This window comes from Haliaeetus albicilla, chromosome 22 (assembly GCF_947461875.1).
Source record: "Haliaeetus albicilla chromosome 22, bHalAlb1.1, whole genome shotgun sequence".
NCBI classification, from domain to species: Eukaryota; Metazoa; Chordata; class Aves; order Accipitriformes; family Accipitridae; genus Haliaeetus; species Haliaeetus albicilla.
In genome coordinates, this window is record NC_091504.1 from 7,118,185 (window position 1) to 7,137,422 (window position 19,238).

At 40.3% G+C, this 19,238-nt stretch overlaps 1 protein-coding gene across 6 annotated transcripts in view; it reads left to right on the top strand.

Moving 5' to 3' along the window:
- IFT140 (intraflagellar transport 140) overlaps positions 1 to 19,238 on the top strand; it is a 93,804-nt gene that overhangs the window by 21,061 nt on the left and 53,505 nt on the right. For all 6 annotated transcript variants that reach the window (XM_069809540.1, XM_069809535.1, XM_069809536.1 and 3 more), the window contains 10 exons: positions 222 to 328; positions 1,133 to 1,281; positions 7,195 to 7,398; positions 7,762 to 7,834; positions 9,341 to 9,432; positions 10,295 to 10,422; positions 13,223 to 13,340; positions 13,792 to 13,919; positions 16,498 to 16,645; positions 18,167 to 18,298. In XM_069809540.1, the coding sequence (XP_069665641.1) occupies positions 222 to 328; positions 1,133 to 1,281; positions 7,195 to 7,398; positions 7,762 to 7,834; positions 9,341 to 9,432; positions 10,295 to 10,422; positions 13,223 to 13,340; positions 13,792 to 13,919; positions 16,498 to 16,645; positions 18,167 to 18,298 (1,279 nt within the window). The remainder of the gene's footprint in view (positions 1 to 221; positions 329 to 1,132; positions 1,282 to 7,194; positions 7,399 to 7,761; positions 7,835 to 9,340; positions 9,433 to 10,294; positions 10,423 to 13,222; positions 13,341 to 13,791; positions 13,920 to 16,497; positions 16,646 to 18,166; positions 18,299 to 19,238) is intronic.

The window sequence follows — 19,238 nt, forward strand, 5'->3', positions numbered from 1 at the left end:
TATCACAAAACATGCTGCAGATTAAGAAGTCAAAGGAAAAGGAAGGAGATTAAGAAATTCACATTCCAGAGGCAGCTGCTGGCAATTTAATTTTAAAAATTGAATGATCTGGGCATGATGGAAACAGCAAATTAATGCCATGTACAGTGTCCTATTGACTGTGTTTAGCAAGGCACCTGGAAGGAAAAGCATTGTTAACACTCTTCTTTTGTGTGCCTTAGGTTCTGGGATTTGGACCGAGACGAGAACTATGTGCTCTCCCCAGATGTGCAGTTTGGCTTTGAGGGAGGAGAATGTATCAACTGTATTTCTTACTGCAGTGCTAAAGGTGCGAAATAACATGGCAGCTGTGATCTCTCGATCCTAAACCTTGTCAAACCTCAGCCTTCAGTACCCTGTAGCCATTTCAGTATATTTGTCTTGTTACTGAGGGTTTCAGTAACACCACATGATGTAGAAGCGTTTTAGTTCAGATCAGGAGTGGGCTTTTGAAGGTACAATGAGATCATTCGATACTCACCACACTTTGTCTCAGTGTGGTGTTGTCTCCCGGCACACAAGCTGGATTCCCTTTGACATGGAACTGGTACAAATACTCCTGGAGTACAGCTAATGCACTCCAATGTGTTATGGGCATTCAGTCTACAAGCCTGCACTAGAGCTAATGCAAAGTAGAACTCACCAAACATGTATAGCATGGACATCAGGTTCTTAAAACTGATGTTTTCTACAGAGCTACTCCTATGCGTCACCTTGTTTGCCAGTGTAGGCATAGCTAGCGTCTGCTACAATGGTTTTCAATGGTGACTTGCCCATGGTGACTACAAAACCAGCTATTCAAAAATAAATGGTTAAAATGAAATAATTGTCTGATACATTTAGAAGATAACTTCACCTGGTAGCTTGGAAAACAGGCCTTGCCATGTGAAACTTCTCCCATTGTTTCTCCAGAAAGTTACTTCAGTTCAGAACTAGGATGCTGGTTTGCAGGAAGGCAAAGAAGTGGATGCTGCTAGCTGAAGGCTTTTCAGTACCTTAGAACCAGAGCTAGGCTGCCTGCTACTTTGTATAATGTGGGTTTGTTTTTCTGGTGTTTAAGATACGGAATGCCTAAAAGGTTTGTGAATGGCAGGTCTCTTAGCAGCTGGTACTAACAAAGGGAGAATAGCTATGTGGAGGAAAGCATCAGGATCTGATCAGAGCATACGGGCTTTGGAGGGCAAGGAGAAGTGGAAGCTCCAGGCACCTACTGAACTTGAAGGAAATGTCACTCAGATAAAGGTAAGACAGGAAAGAGTCTTCTTGCATGTTAGTAGGACTTCACAAACATTAGATGAATAGATCATCTTTGTGAAACAGATGAATATGATCGCTATCATACAGATATGTGCACCAGTAGAGGCTGGTCCTCCTTCAGAAGAAGGAGGAAAACTCATCAGTATCAAGTAATTTTTAAAATTGAAATGGGCAGAAATGTTACCTGTTTGTATCTATTCTGTTACAGGCAGGGTTGAAATGCTCAGCAAGATAACTCACTGAAATGCAAATACATCTCTCTGCCTGGGAGAATTAGCAGTCATGGCATCCTTAAATCCAAACATCTCTCCGTTACATGTCTCATTGACAAACCCTATGGATTCAGCACCCTGAAATTATTTTCTGGAAAAGATAGATTGTCAGAAATGTCAAACTGACATAAAGCGAGCAAGAAAATCTGACGAAATGCATTATTTATTTGTAGATAATTTTCTTCTTTTTAGTCACTTTCTCAACATAAAGTTTGCTCCTACTGGTAGTTGCAAAAATAAAACGATGTATTTACAATCAAATATTTTTTTGTAAGATGATGTGTCATCTAGAAGGGAATGCTATGTTTTTATACAAAATGATGTTTTCAGCTGCTTTTTTGTCAGAAAATGTTTCTTGTTTACTAGATAATATTTTTATGTGTGACTGTCAGACTAGATGTGGATGGTAAGTTTTCTTTTACAAGTTTTTGCAAAACCAATGCTTTAAAACATTTCTACTGTTATTTACAATATTTTTTATGCTGAAGCTTATGACAATACATAGCATTATAATATTTATTTTTTAACCCATTGTCTGTTAAGTGTCAGGGTGCAGCATTTTTATTTGAAGTATTTTCATTTGTCACAGTAAGCTTAAACACTGTCATTCATACTTATTAGCATTTTGATACATGCAAGAGAAATGCTGAGTGTTACAATTATAAATTTAAATTTAAAAACTTTTACATTAACAAACAGTTCGCTTTTTTGACCACCACCATTCTCCCAAAAGGCAAAGCTTGTGCTTTTAGGTTCTCCAGCATTTTTTGTTTTGTTTGTTTGCTATACCCTATTATTAAGTTTTTTCCAGTTTTTTTAGAGTTTCTGTTATAACTTAGATTATTCTGGTGCTGTGCTTAATATGTGAGAACATTACCCATTATTTTTTGGAAGGAACGAAAATCAAACAAATATATCTGGTGCCTTTCAAGAGAAAGTAATTTTATGTTTTCTTTTATTCTGTTTTCACATAAGAATGGAAAGTATTGAAAAAGCAATGGCATTTGCTTGCTCTGGGTTGGCATGTAACGAGGGTCTGTATCAAAGTCCTACTTACGAAATTAAAACATTAGTACAATTAAAGTGGAGAACCCAAATCTTTTGTTAAGATGCTTCAGTAACAAAAGGTCCAGGATATAGGAAATAGCATGTGCCATTAGTATATCATACATCTGCTAGGAAGTTGAGGGAAGGGAAGAGATATAGGTGTTTCTGTCAGCCTGACCATTCAAGCATTTTCCAGATAACAGGATATGGAGCGCTGTCCAGAAATAGCACCTTGTTCCCAATGTTTGTTAGCATAAAAAAAAGCATTGCCAAACAATTCTCACCAATCAGTGCATTTTTATCTCATGTTATAAAGCTGTCTTTAATTATGGAAACTCTAGATTATTTTTTATTGTAATCCCTGCATTCAGAAAAATACTTTGTAAAAGACTTTAAAAATTTACATGTGGAATCTTTTGGTAATTCCTATAAAAGCCTTTTTGTATATTACCATGAAGAACTCAGAATAGAAGGCCGTATACCATGGTGAGGTGAAAGGGCAGCAATAACTTCATTTGACTCCTTGCCAATCAACCTGATATGGTGGCTTCAAAAGAGAGGTGGTTGGGAAATGCACTCTAGCTCATCTGTTGTGCAGCATTGCATCTAGTTAATTGTAAATAAGTGCCATTAAAAAGAAACCCCCAAACAAACCATGCATAATAGCTTTTTTTCTTAGATCATGCTCTTGAAAAAAATGAAATTATTTCCAAACACAGCTACTTAAATCAGTGTTGTTGGAAAGGTATAGCCACAGAAATATCAGTATGTCAGGAAATTAATATGAAACCTCAAATAACTTTGAGGGAAGCAGAGAACTTAGAGACTTGGCATATCCCTAGAGTTTATAGAGCTTATCAGTTGTGCAGGGACAGAGAAGTTCTTGGACTTCAAAGGGATTTTCTGCAGCTCTGACAAACTTTATAATTGATCTAGCCCATGAAAGTATGTCTGTATGAATGGTCTCTGGTAGATTACCCCCACCACACGCACACAAAAAAAAAAACAACCCCAAACCCCTCTTCCAGCTCCCTGGCCCAGCCCTGAGGGAGCTCCTGTGCTGAAGCTGTGCAGTGAACTATGGACTGTGCTTATCAAGGAACATTATTGATGGTGTGTGGTAGCTCGGATGTAGCACCCCTGCACCCCCATGTGTAACTATAGCTTCCAGACTGGAGTTTAGATCGCTTCTGGCTAACATGGTATGTGTGAAGAGTTCACGTGTAGTCAGCTGGTTGCCACAATGCTTTCTGACAAGAATCATCCTTTGGTAGGAATAAACATAAATAATGTCAGACATGCTTGTTTAACTATGAATATAAAGAGAAATAAATGAAAATGGGAGCATTACTTTCTCTTTAATAATAGAATTCATCAGCTGCATGTTAGAAACTGTGTCTTTGCAAGCCATCTTGGAAACAGTTTTTATCTTTCTCCCATTGAATTTTGTAAGGTATTTTCAGTTCTAGAATTGGTCTGTGTAGGTGCTACTTTTCAGTTTTAAAAGAAGGGAAAGATAACCTTCATAGAACTCACTGAAGAAGAGTTAGCTGGAACATGGAGACTCTTCCAGGAGAAGTGAGTTGGAAGCCACCACGCTGCTAGAAAGCTGCGAGCAGCTAGAAAGCTAGCTGCCATTACTGAAATTTGGTGGGACAAATCCCATGATTGGAGTGTGGCTATCGATGGCTGCAGGCTGTTCAGAAGGGACAAGTGAGGAAGGAGGGGCAGAGGGGTTGCCCTCTACATCAAGAAATGGATAGATTGTGAAGAGCTGTCTCTGAAGAATAACCATGAGAAGGTTGAAAGCTCATGGGTAAGGATTCTAATTCAAAGCAACAAAGGGAACTTTGTAGTTGGTGTTTACTACAGGCTGCCTGATCAAGGGGAGCCTATTGACGAAGCCTTCTTACTCCAGCTACAGCAGGCATCACGCTTGCAGGCTCTCATCCTGCTGGGGAACTTCAACCACCCTGACATCTGGAAAAGTAGCACAGTGAGTTGTAGGCAATCCAGGAGACTCCTGGAGAGCATTGAGGATAACTTCTTAAGCCAGGTAATAGACAGCCCTACCACAGGGCGATGTGATACTGGACCTGTTGATCCCTAACGCAAGTGAACTAATCAGAGATGTCGAGATTGGAGGCAGCCTGGCCTGCGGTGATCGTGCACTGGCGGAGCTCACAGTCCTGAGGGGTATGGGACAGGTGAAGAGTAAAGTCAGGACCCTGAATTTTAGGAAAGCAAAATTCTGTTCAAGGAGTTAGTCAATAGGATGCCCTGGGAAACTGCCCTCTGGGATGAGGGAGCAGAACAGAGGTGGCAGATCTTTAAGGATGCCTTCCATGGAGCACAAGAGCTCTCAATCCCTATGTGTAAGAAATCAGGAAAAGAAGGCAAGAGACCAGCATGGATGAGTCAAGACCTGCTGGTCAAACTAAAGGGCAAGAAGGAAATGCACAGGCAGTGGAAGCAGGGACAGGTATTGTGGGAAGTGTAGGGATGCTGCCTGGTTGTGTAGGGATGGAGTCAGGAAGGCCAAGGCACAGCTGGAGCTGAATGTGGCAAGGGATGCAAAGAATAATAAGAAGGGCTTCCATAGGTATGTCAGCCAGAAAAGGAAGGTCAAAGAAAGCATACCCCCCACTGATGAACATGACTGATGAACAATGGACAAAGAGAAGGCTGAGTTACTCAACTTTTTTGCCACAGTATTCACTGGCAGCCTCTCTTCCCGTAGCTCTTGAGTTGATGGACCTCAAGGCAGGGACTGGGGGAGCAAAGTCCCTTCCACTGTAAGAGAAGATCAGGTTCATGACCACCTGAAGAACCTGAACATCCGTAAGTCTATGGGACCTGATGAGATGCATCCCAGAGTCCTGAGGGAATTGGCTGATGTAGTTGCCGAGCCAATGTCCATGATATTTGAAAAGTCATGGCAGTCAGGTGACATCCCTGGTGACTGGAAAAAGGGGAACATTACACACATTTTTAAAAAGGGTAGAAAGGAGGACCCTGGGAACTACCAAACTGTCAGCCTCACGTCTGTGCCTGGGAAGATCATGGAACAGATCCTCCTAGAAGCTATGCTAAGTAAGTCACATGGAGGACAGGGAGGTGATTCAAGACAGCCTGCATGCCTTCACTAGGGGCAAGTTTTACCTGACTAACCTAGTGACCTTTTGTGATGGAGTGACTACATCAGTGAACAAGGAAATAGCTACGGATGTCATCTCTCTGGACTTCTGCAAGTCCTTTGACACGGTCCCCCACAATGTCTTTCCCTCCACATTGGAGAGAGAGGGATTTGATGGATGGACTGTTCAGTGGATGAGGAATTGGTTGCATGGTCTCATCCAGAGGGTAGTGGTCAACTGTGCAGTGTCTAGATGGAGATCAATGATGAGTGGTGCCCCTCAGGTGTCTGTACTGGGACCAGTACTGTCTAATACTTTCATCAATGACATAGTGGGACGGAGTGCATGCTCAGCAAGTTTGCTGACGACACCAAGCCGTGTGGTGTGGTTGACATGCCTGAGGGATGGGATGCCATCCAGAGGGACCTGGACAGGCTTGACAGGTGGGCCTGTGTGAGCCTTATGAGGTTCAACAGAGCCAAGTGCAAAGTCCTGCACCTGGGTTGGCGCAACCCCCGGTATCAATACACTGTTGGAGCTGGTCCAGAGGAGGCCACAAAAATGATCAGAGGGATGGAACACATCTCCTATGGGGAAAGGCTGAGAGAGTTGGGGTCGTTCAGCCTGCAGAAGAGAAGGGTCCGTGGAGACCTTGTGGCCTTTCAGTACTTAAAGGGGGCTATGAGAGAGATGGGGACAGACTTTTTAGCAGGGCCTGTAGTGACAGGACAAGGGGTAATGGTTTTAAACTAAAAGAGGGTAGATTCAGATTAGATATAAGGAAGAAATTTTTTATGCTGAGGGTGGTGAAACACTGGCACAGGTTGCCCAGAGGGGTGGTCGATGCCTTATCCCTGGAAACATTCAAGGTCAGGTTGGACGGGGCTTTCACCAGCCTCATGTAGTTGAACATCCCAAACCATTCTATTTCTATAAGGAGAGAAGGATACTTTTGGACTCCTTTATTTATTCATCCGATTTAACATTCTTTGCTAGGGAATTTGAACTACATTGACTGAAAGGGTTATCAAAACTGCAGAAAAGAATATGGTAATCAAAAAAGAAACTATGCATGCAACTTGCTTTTACAGATTGCAGCATTATTAAGCCCTTTAAATATGTGATGCTCTCTTGCAGTAGTAAATGTAAGGTGGTGCAATAATATCTTAGGGAAGAAAAGTGGTTTTAATTTAAAAAACAGCTCCTCCCTTAGACTAAGGGAGTCTGAGTAGCTGGGTAACAAACATAGTAGTTTTAATCTGTAATAATTCCTAGTCATTGACTATAGTTGTATTTAGATAGTAGGACTTTGTATATGTATAAAAATGTTTATTCTATCCTACCCCTTGCCATCTGTCTTGGGACATTGCTGTGACTGTTCAAGATCTTAGATGAAATTGTGTGTTGTGCTTTGTTTTTTTTTCTCTTCCCATTGTGTGCAGTGGGGATCCCGAAAAAACCTGCTGGCAGTGAACAACATCAGCTCTGTGGTGATCCTGAGTGAGCAGGCCATATCGTCTCATTTTCATCAGCAAGTGGCTGTTGTACAGGTGTCTCCCAACCTGTTTAACGTGACCATCTTCAGCACAGGAACCACACACAGTCTTCGTGTTGATATGAATGTTAATGGAGTCTTCGCTACTAAGGTTAATTGGTTTTTTTCATTTATTTGCTCAATCAGTTGCTTAGCTGGGTGTATGGAGACCAAACTTTCTAAGTCTTTAATATAACCCTTCTCTGATACTCAGTTTATTGTGTTACGGAAGTATTGTGACAGTAGCAACGATGCCATGGTGGAGCTGATTTTTCAGAGAGCACAGTGACTCAGTAATTCTCTAGGTGCTGACCAGAGAACTTTGGGGTTTCCAAAAGCCTTCCAACCCAACACACAGAGGAGCTAGTAAATGGTGGCTATTGTGTGGAAGGTCTTGCTGTGTTGCTGCATGAATCCTGTATGATTCCAAAAGAAACTGAATGTATGTATTCTTTTGCTTTTTTGATTGTTTTAGGATGCTGTAGCATTCTGGAACGGGAAGCAAGTTACTGTCTTTGAGTGCTCAGGAGATGCCTTCAGAAGTGCAGGTAGGACTTAAACAATGATCAGAGTTGAAATGGTTCTCTTCCTCCAAAGTTATATGTTGTCTTCATTCATGATAGCTGATGGACTGTAATCATAAGTGCAAAGTAAAAAGTATTATTAACACTAATTAGACACTATTCCCATTTTGCAAGACAAAGATTAGGGTATAAAAATCATCAACAAAACCAGAACTCAAATGCCAACTCCTACATCTGTGCTTTATTCACTAAATATCCTGGGATATAATGTGTGGGTTAACCTCAGAATATGTTGGTATTCCTCTGTATGAGTAGCAGTGTGGCAACAGAGGTAAAACTGAAGGTGATGTGCACCTGTAGGCATAAAATTAAAATATATATATCCTCTTAACCTCTGGTCAGCTACAACCCAATCCTGGAAGTACCTAAAGACTAAATGTATTTTATTCATAGAGTTCCTAAGGCATCCAAGTGTGTGACTGGCCTTAACAAAACCAAGTGTCTTGTTGCTGTTTCCCACAGATTAGACGTATACCTGACTGTCACACCTAGGCTTGAAAGGTACCTTCAGAGCTAGCATATCATATAGGGCCTTGCACAAAATGTGATGTGATGATAAGGCTGCTTTTTTGTATCTTTTAGGTAAATCATTCCAACAGTTGATCGAGAACAGAGTTGTTTTCCTACTTTTGTATCCCATAGCTCCTGTTGCCTTTTACAGATAGGTCATGATGATGGCTATTGATGGCTTTTCTATTTTGCTTGGGAGAAGGTGTAATCAAGGTTACACAGCACTTACATAGGAACTGGGAAGGAGTGGGTTTTAGTCCCAGCTGTCAGGAAAATCTGTTCCATAAACTGCTATATATACAGCTAAGTGAAGTAAATTAGTTTTTTCTATGATTAATTCTCCCTAAATATTTCTGCCTTGAGAAACAGGTTATGCAGAATTCCATCAATCCCATGCAAAATCTTGAGAGTTTAGGCTTTGTATTTTCACAACCATTAAGTGTTTTCTGAGAAGTGGCTTATCTTGTCTATATTCACTCATTTATTTTATAACTTTCCCATGCTGAATCAAAGCATTACTGCTACCAAGGTCCCAGCAGTCTACAACACTCATGAAATTATTTAAGAGCCACTCTTCTGACAGAGATTCCTTTATCACTCTTCAGTTGTAGTTCAATGAAGGAAGGAGTGAATTCTCTTAACAGAACCTCACATTGCATTACTCTTTTTCTTTCCTTCACTCCCCATATCAACTCTTTTTCCCTTCCTCTCCCACTTGTTTTCATGGACAGAGTGTACAAAAAACCTGTTTTCAGTAGGAGCTCCAGCTTTCGGTTGTAATGGCAGAATGGAAGAAGGCTGCGACACCAAGGAGTTTGGGAATCAGTAGAGACTGATGGATTGAAAAATGGATTTGGTGCAAGATAGTGGAAATTGAATGCTTTGTCAAAATTCCTGGGGTGTTTTTCCTTTTCTAAAAATCTGTTTACTGTAATGATGGCTTTATTGTGATTGTTCCAGGCTCTTTTCTTTGTGACTCTCCAGTTCTGTCCATGCATGGAGAAAATCTGTATACAGTTGAGCCGTATCGCGTCCAGGTCCGCACCTGGCAGGTAAGGGCTGATGAAACAATGAAGCGACAAATACGCCTTATTGTTTTCAAAGTTGGTGTTACAGCTTAGAAGTTAAGTGGATGTTCTGTAAATCTATTAACTCCACCTTTGGCATAGAAAAAATATTTTGAGTATTTCAGCAGAAAGATCTTTGATATTTTGTGTCCTTTAAAAAGTCTGTCACTAAATGCTACTGCACTGTAACTAATAAGTATTTATAAAAGAAAACAAATTCTGTAAGGGCCAGACTTTAAGAGGATCAAAATTGCGTGCAGGTTGGATATGTATATTACTGGCAGGAAGATGAACATACTGAATATTCTTATGGGATAATGAAAGATACCCCCTGCACATTCTGTGTGTTCCTGAAAAATCTTTTGCTTAACCTTTGCAGCCTCTGCTAGTCCACAAGAAACAAAAAGAGAAATCTGATTATCAGAGTTCTATGATACATATTTTACTTAGGAAATAAATATTATATTTAAGAATGGATGGGATTTATCACAACAAGGACTGATTTCATTCATATATTTATTTTTACAGCTGTATATTAAAGGACCTTCAGGGACCTATATTTCTGTATCCCTCTTAGTTGGAAAAAGTTGTATTATTGAAGAGGAAATTGTTACAGAAGGATACCTCTAAATTTTGACTTTTTTGGAGGCTGTACATCCAGTTTTCCACCTGAAGCACAGATTGCATTTGTAAAGACTGCGTGTGTGTGTGTAGTTTCTCTTGTTTTGCTGGTAGTGGTTTGTCTAACATAGAAGTTCAGCAGTTAGTTACTTAACTTCATGACTAAATAAGTTCCTTCTAGTTAGACTCTGAACACACCAACCTGGTGTTACACATTTCCTCTCAGGGCACAGTTAAACAGCTGCTGGTGTTCTCCGAAGCAGAGGGGAATCCATGCCTCTTGGACGTCTGCGGAAATTTCCTGGCTGTGGGAACTGATTTGGCTCACTTTAAAATCTTTGATCTCTCCCGCAGGTATTAATAAGCCTCTTAAAAGCATCTGTTTATAATTGAGCATATATTTTGTGGGGAGGGGGAATCTTTAGTTGGTTTTGATCTGATGAAAAGTAATAGTCACTTTGAATCTTCAGAAAATACATGCAGCGTATGTGAACTGATGGCCTATCCCTAAAGAAAGGGAAGAGCCACAGAATTATTAGACAAGTCATGGGATAAGTAACAATAATAATTCTTAAAAGAGGATATTGTGAGAGATATTTGTGTCTATTTGAAAGTGGGTAGAGAATTTATGGAGGATCAAGACAAGGAAGTCATATGTTTCTGCTGAGAACTTGACCAAGACCTTAATCTCAGAAGAGTTGAAATAAATAAAAAAAAAAAAAGCTAGGTGTCGTATCTCCTCATAAATCAACCAACTTGGTTCAGTGAATCCATGGAGGAAGTGAACCTAGAATTGTGGACAGTCTGTTCTTCCTTCTGTTAAGGTTAAGAGAGAAGTTTACTTGACTTTGTTCAGACTTTACTGTGCATTCCCCTGCTGACAAGCAGCTGTGGCATGAAAGAGAGATGTGTCTGACATGACTTTCAGTTCAAAAATTTATCTGTGTATTGGCTTTGTGTGGCAAGGTTTTGGTAGCAGGGGTGGGGTTACAGGGGTGGCTTCTGTAAGAAGTTGCTGGAAGCTTCCCCTATGTCCAACAGAGCCAATACCAGCCGGCTCTAAGACGGACCCGCTGCCGGCCAAGGCCGAGCCAATCAGCGATAGTGGTAACACCTCTGTGATAACATTTTTAAGAAGGAAAAAAGTTGCTAGGACAGACAGAAATGGCAGCCAGAGAGAGGAGTGAGAACATGTAAGAGAAACAACTCTGCAGACACCAAGGTCAGTGAAGGAGGGGGAGGAGATGCTCGAGGCATCGGAGCAGAGATTCCCCCGCAGCCCGTGGTGAAGACCATGGTGAGGCAGGTTATCCCCCTGCAGCCCATGGAGGTCCACGGTGGAGCAGATATCCACCTGCAGCCCATGGAGGACCCCATGCCAGAGCACGTGGGTTCTTGAAGGAGGCTGTGACCCTGTGGGAACCCCATGCTGGAGCAGGCTCCTGGCAGGACCTGTGGATCTGTGGAGAGAGGAGCCCACGGAGCAGGTTTTCTGGCAGGACTTGTGACCCCGTGGGAAGCCCACGCTGGAGCAGTGTGCTCCTGAAGGACTGCACGCCATGGAAGGCACCCATGGTGGAGCAGTTTGTGAAGAACTGCAGCCCGTGGGAAGGACCCATGTTGGAGAAGTTCATGGAGAACTGTCTCCCGTGGGAGGGACCCCACACTGGAGCAGGGGAAGAGTGTGTTGAGTTCTGCCCCTGAGAAGGATGAGGTGGCAGAAATAACATGTGGTGAACTGACCGTAAACCCCATTTCCCGTCCCCCTGTGCCACTGGGGGGGGGGATAGGTAGAGAATCCGGGAGTGAAGTTGTGCCCGGGAAGAAGGGAGGGCCAGAGGGAAGGTGTTCTGAGATTTTGGTTTTATTTCTCATTACCCTACTCTGGTTGATTTGTAATAAATTGAGTTAATTTTCCCCAAGCTGAGTCTGTTTTGCCTGTGACGCTAATTGGTGAGTGATCTCTCCTGTCCTTATCTTGACCCATGAGCCCTTTGTTATATTTTTCTCTCCCCTGTCCAGCTGAGGAGGGGGAGTGATAGAACGGCTTTGGTGGGCACCTGGCATCCAGCCAGCGTCAACCCACCACAATCTGCTAATGACAAATGTAATTTTGAAAACCTGAAAAACCTCAAGAGTGAAATGCATTCTGTTCTTCTTTACATACTGTCACCAGAGGAATGCCAAAGTCTAGTTAGTTACCCACTTGGCAACTCGTTACCTGTGTTGAGATGGCACAAATTTCACATGGGACACAATTTGAAGGTTATTGGATTTGGGCAGGTTGTAACTAGCACAAATATTGGATTGTGATGTTTGATAGTGGAGAAAAAGCAGCTTAACTTCTGCATGCTATGTTAAATTTTTGTGGCTAGTAATGAAAACATCCTTTCTGAAATGATAACAGTATAGCGCTCTTTAATTTCAAAGCAAGAGCAGTTGGCTTAGAATAAATGAGAAGTCTGAACATGTAACCCAAGAATATTATTTTTACAGAATCAAAGATTTCTTTCATGGGATTGTATCATGGGTCTAAGTTACTGTCACTTCTTTCTGTCGCATTCTTTTGATTCATGAGATCTGTCGTCTTTGTTGCTGAATGATCGCTGGGTTTGTATCTATACAGGCAGTAAGATTCTTTCAAGATACTAAAAAAAGCAGGGGGGTGGGGGTGGGGAAGGGTGGGTGTTAAGTATTGAATGATACAGTCTTTTGGAACTTATGTACAGAGGGAAAGTGACCAGTAAGATGATATAAATTACCACCCCCCTGATGACATTTCTTTACCTCTGCTCCACAGTGTGTTTTCCATATGCAAACTTATGTGATGGGCTATATTCAACATTCATGGTACTATTCAACTTGCTTATGTAGGGATGTTCTTGCTGTATAGCCCTGTTATGGGAATCCTGTAGGAGCATTGAAGTTTATTCTTGTTGATTCATTGAGGAAAGAGTGTGTCATTAACTTCTTCCTGAAAGAAAGGCAGGTCTCAGTAATCCTCTGGAGAGGAAGCTGGAGTCTGGGGCACTGGTGTCATAAGGTAGAAATTGTTTGTTTTTAAAAGTCCTACCCATAATTTGAAAAATGTTTTGGCTGATCCGTATTGCCAGTTGCTTGCCATCAAATGATTTATGTTTATTCCTTTCCACAGAGAGGCAAAAGTGCACTGCAATAGCAAGAATTTCTTCGAGCTGTTTCCTGGCCTTGGAGGCATTGCATCTGTCAAGTGCAATGCTAGTGGCAATAAAGTCAGCATCCTTGTTAGCAAGGTGAGGCAAAGGTCTTCACTTACTGCCCTAGGACCTGACCATCAGTTAATAGACTGGTGCAGTTCAAGGAGATTACTGAAGACACAAAATTCACGACTCAGAAATAAACCTACGTGTTCTATGCAGCTTATTGGGTCTTGAAATGTCATGTCCAAGCATGTAACTAAACACTAAAATTAAGGCATGTTAAGGTTTTGTACATTTGGGGAGAACAGCCCAGAAAAGGAGGCAGTATTTTAGTTAGAAAAGCTACTTTGTAGCATTTCAAAGAAATCAAAGGTTAACTTACTGGAATACAAAAACAGTAAGAAATTTTCTGATATTTCTTCCAAAGAATATTCTTGTGTGATTACCAGGAGACAAAACTGAGAGTGTGAATCAGATGAGATAAACATACCTTTTTTTCTTTTTGACTGCGTGCTTCAGCAACTTTTGTTTTCCCTTCTTGTAGGCGGATGGGAACATTGATTCCAAGATCTGTTTCTATGATGTTGAAATGGACAAAGTTACACTCTTTGATTTCAAGGCTGAACAGGGAAATGGTAGAGAGAAGCTTTCTTCTGGACAAAGCATTGACAAGTAAGAAGCTTTTATTTTGAGAAGTATTACTTGTGGATTTAAGATAGGAATTTGCCCTCTGAAGACAAGCAACACCGTGATACTGACATTCCTCTGACTTTGTGTAGTAGCTTGTATGAATTTAATTATTTTCTTTCTAAAGAATTAATTAAAACTGGTGCATTGTATGCCAATCAGCCTGCATCCCTGTCTCTTCCAGTATGTGAACTAGGGAGTGTCAAACGAAAGTATCAGAAAGCAAGCTCAAAATAAGCAGGAGGCAGTGGTTCTTCAGACAAGATGCAGCTGAGCTAAGGAACTTCTTGCCAAAGGAAGTTAGAGATGATAAAGGAAGGGTTCATGGAGGTATTGGACAAATTCATAGGAGAGAAATGCAGTGAGAGTTATTGGATATGTGGAAGCCGTATCTGGCTCAAGAGGTCTCTGAGAGGAGGATGATTGGGTGTTGGGGGGTATGTGTAGAGGTATTACATGACTGGAATCAGGATCCGGGTCTTAAAATAAAGGAAAATCTTGGAAAGCTCCTCTTCCATGAAGAGTTTATGGGGTAGGCAATGAAAAGAGGACATTCTGAAGCTCCTCCTAGGAAAAAAGTTAATTTTTAAGTCCAATACAGGGTGTTTTTGTATGGATAAAAAGTAATGAAATATCTATTTAGAACTGACAGCTTTGTTTTCATACCAGCTGCTCTGTGGCGAATACATTAGAAATCCTTATAGCAAGGCAGCAAAATGCAGTGAACTAGGAATTCTCATGGAAGTATGGTGGAATGTTAGGGTACAAATTCCCATCTAGTTTTACAACAATTTTTCTGACTGACAATTTTTCTTAAGAAAAAACAGCATTAGAATAGAGGGTGGTTTGGTTTTTTTAGCAACTATCTGCTGTAGGTATTACAAGCAAAAAAGGCTTTACTCTCCTTACCACTGAAAACCAGAAGAAACTACCCAGCTCATCAAAAACTAAGGACAGTGCAAATTTGGGGCCTTACATCTTGGTCGGTTATAATGAGTAGCGAGGAAGTTGTTTTCAAGTGTAGTATCTTGTGTAGCCCAACAGAGGCCACCACAAGCTAGTAATGCTGTTTCTCTGATATTTAAATGCTAGATGGTGTCAGTGTGAATAATCCATTTATCTGTGCTTCATTTTAGAGTATCTTGAAATTGGAATGAGTAAACTCACCAGAAAATAATAATAATCTACACTTCTTCCCCTTCTCTCTCTCTCCTCCTGAGGCAGAATCTAAATACTTGCAATTTTTTTACACAAATACTGTTTTTCAGTTTGTGAGTAATTTATTTTGAATTCAGTGGATAGGACATTGTGTATTTCTGCATCTCTTTGAATCTTTCTATTAATTTGCCTTCCAGTCCTCCTCCAATTCTCCTCACAAAGTCCACCCTTCAGTGGTGACGGTAAATGAGAAAAATATTTTAATGATATCTCTGGTTTGTCTGTTGTTTTTTTTTAAATTTGACACCTATTTGTATTTGACACCTATTTATATTCTGTATTTTTTCATAAGAATTCTAAGCCATTGCTAAAATAGTGTGATTCTGTATGTCTAGAGTCTTAACGTGGCCAGCACTGAAGTAGTATTTTAATGCCCAAAGGAGGCAGTAAAATGTTTCTTATTTAAACTGCTGCTGGAGAGTGGCTTTCCTAAGGCTGCAGGGGTTGTCCTTGTGCTTAATGTGCTATTTCACAGTTCCTTGGAATTATTCGTGCACAGTATGAAGTTCAAGCACAGTACTGAGGAAACAGAATGAACTGTGGCATATCTAGAGACTGAAGTCCCCCAGCAGCAGGTCAGGTTCAGCTGCAACTCTGGAGTTTCCCTCAGCACTGAAGTTCAGCAGTTCAAAGCATCAGTCATGCTGCAAGCCCAGGTTTGCTGAACTCGCAGTGAAGAGAGATCTGTTGCCTGAGAATATAAACTGATTTCTTATTTCCCCCCCCCATCGGTTTAACCACAATTGTCTAGTTGTCATCTCTTATAACTGCTGCTTAGCTGGATTTGAATGTGAGACATACATACTAGAAACTCTCTTTACTGCTTATCTAAATGCACATCAGTGTACTCAAGCTATCTTTAACCTGGCTGGGTGTTTCTAGCAGTGCTGGCAATAAGCACCTTCGGGCAGGTTGTGAAACCCACAAGAAGACAGAGCTGAGGTAGTCCCCGTGTTACAGTAGCTATACCGGTAGCAGTTGCTAAGGTAGATCATTTGAAGGATGTTCTGGTATTTCTGTGGGACATGTAATCTCAGTGGAGGCAGATTTTGGGTGCCTATTTGTATTTGTGGCAATATCAGCTTTTTTTTCTACTGAAATGCTTTATGTCCTATAGTCATGGTTAATGTATACAGAACAAACTAAAAGTGGCATTGCCACATACAAAGTGTTAGGCGGTAGAAAGGTGTATATGGTTAATGTTACGATGCAGGGGTACTGGTATAGATAACTGATCATCATCTGAAAATGATCCCTTGGTTAGTCCTTTATTTACCTTCATGCACTGAATGGGCTGGAATGACTTTGTTTCCCTTTCTACAATTTTTTTCTTGTCTTTTGGTAGGTCTGTTGTGCAGTATCCAGAGTTGCACAGCCACATCCCTGCTTGCCATTTCTGGGACCAGAGTGAACCAAGACTTTTTGTATGTGAAGCAATTCTTGAAACAGGCCTACAGTCTCCAGACCAGAAGAAAAAACAGACTGAGAGCACAGTATGGTCTTTTTGTTTTACCTTGCTTTACATGGAGTTCTCCCTGTCCAAGTAATAAATCATTGGTCCTTCATTAAGAATGTGGGAGTAGATAGTATACATTATCTTGTACAAAAATGAGTAGTGAAACTATGTATTTGGTGTTTGTGGCTTCAGGCAGTCACTGTACATTAGCCTGCTGTTTTAGCCCTCGCTTGAATACAATGACAGAGAAAGAGGTAATTTCTTTACCTATGCTAGAATTTTGAAGATGATCATAATGCAAGCTTGTATCTAGACTAAATTTTTTCAGGTGACATTAATGGGTGAATTGATAATCTAGAGGTTTGATACTTATTTTAAAAAAATAATGCAGATTTTATATCTGGAGTCCACTTTTAGCAGCAAGAATTAATTTGTTAGAATAACAGGGATCCTACTGTTAAGGTGAACAGTGCAGTACACTCTTCCCGCCCAGTTCTTACCATCTTCTGCTTTGCTGGACAGACATTGTACATCTTTATGGTACTTCCAAAATTGTCTTCTATGGTCGTTTTTACATTAGAAAAAAAATACATATTTATTTATCAGAAATGATCTAATAAAAGATTTCTTTCATCAGACCAACAATGCTTCCATGTTTCCCCTGCTAATGTGCTTGTAGTGGTCCTTACCATTTTGTCTGTACAGAACTGCCTCTCCTTCATAAATATTCCATTGACTTGAAATGTCCATATTGATTTAAAGTTTTCTGATTAGTTAAACCTCTTCCAATTAGAGACAGAAAGCTCTTTGTTTCTTTTGTTAGTTGAAACAACTTTAGAAAAATCATGGGAAGTTCAAGGTAGAAAGGAGGACTGGAATAGGGATGCCTAGGGTCTTCTAGCAAAGAGAACGCTTCAACCTAATATTCCTACTCTAAACAAGTAAAAATGTTTGGCTTCTACATAAAGTTGAAAAATAAAAAGATATAAAAGGAGTGCAACTTACTTTTTGGTCCTTATTCAACAAAACTTTTAACTGTATCCTTATTCTTTAAGAAATAAGAAGTCTGATTAACTTTTTTTAGAAATAAATGCTTCATTTTGACTTGAGTCAGGTCAATATTTAAGCTGTTACAGAAGCTATTTGTAAATGGCTAGTATATTCACTGGGAACTTAAAACAGTCAGTGAGCTGCTGAAATTATAATAGAAATAATATAGTATTAAAAAAAAAAATTAAAACAGTTGGGAGTATTTCTTTGACCTGAGTCAGATCTGTCAGACTTTTAGAGTAGCAGTCTGTGGCCAGGGACTTCCCTCTTTATGGTTGGTGAAGCTGGTTCCTAGGAATACAGTCTGTAATGTAGAATGAGTTGTTGGCTACTCACTATAGGGAGGAAGCGTGCAGCTCTGCCCTCTTCAGCAGGTGTGTGCATGTGAATGTATATGTCATATTATTTTCAAGAGAAGGTTCTGCCAATTGAGTATGGAAAATAAAAACAAAATGAAAGAAGGATATTGCAGCATAAAACCAAAACAATGCTTTGCTTCCTTTTCCAGATGGATGTTTGGATTATATCGTTCTTCAGTACTGAAGAGCATGGCCTTTTGCTTCAGGACAGTTTTCCATTGCCTTCATCCTACCAGGTTCTTCTGGGCATAGAGGTGCCACATTATTACTTTGCAAAAAAGGTGAGGAAATCTTTCACAATTCCTTCCCTTCCCATAAATTCTGACTTTTTACTGCATAGGGATCAAATTTAACCAAATTGAGTCTGGGGTAAATAGAGAAACTCCAATGGCAGTTGCTGCATCACACATAGAAATGACATAAAGATGATTCTAATGCAGGTGTACTTGGCAGTATTGTAGAAATTGTACTGAATTGGCTTTTCATGGGTACTGCAATCTGCATGCCATGTATAAGTAAAGGAGACACAGTAATTACCAGGAAATGCAACTAAAAAAAGGGATGTGAAAAAAAATCTCTTTCTACTTTATGTAGTCACTGTGCCTATTGCAAGTAAGGGTGTGTGTGTGTCAACTTTACATAGGCCATAAGACGGGGAGGTTTCCTACTAGCTTCAGCAGAAGCAACACATTTCCTTGTTGGAATGGAGCTTAATCCCCACAGAATATCAAAGACAGCAAGAATACTCATCTTGCACTATCACCAAATGGCTATGTGCTACAAATACCAGGAATGCATGCTTTAACTTCTTAAACTTGAATATGAATCCAAAATTGTTTGCATCTTCGGTAAATAATACCATGCGTAATTCCATGCATACTGGAAGAAATGAAGCCTATTACCTACAGATTGGTTTTCTGGTTAAGCTCTGACCCGAGTTTCTTAGCGCTTGTTAAGATGATGATTTGCACTGCTCCCTTGTACGGGGTGCTTAACGGAGTCTGTTTATTCTACCAAGGCATTTATTTTTGTAAAATCTGCAGGAACTTAATGTTAATGAGACCTCTAATACTCAAAATCTTCTGAATAAGACCAATGTGATCATGTAAATCTAATTTAATGTAGTAATGTGATCATGTAAATTTAATTTCATATACTTTAGGAGCAGTGTTAAACAGGGAGAATGTATCTAAATGTTTTTCTGCTTGATATATTTAGATT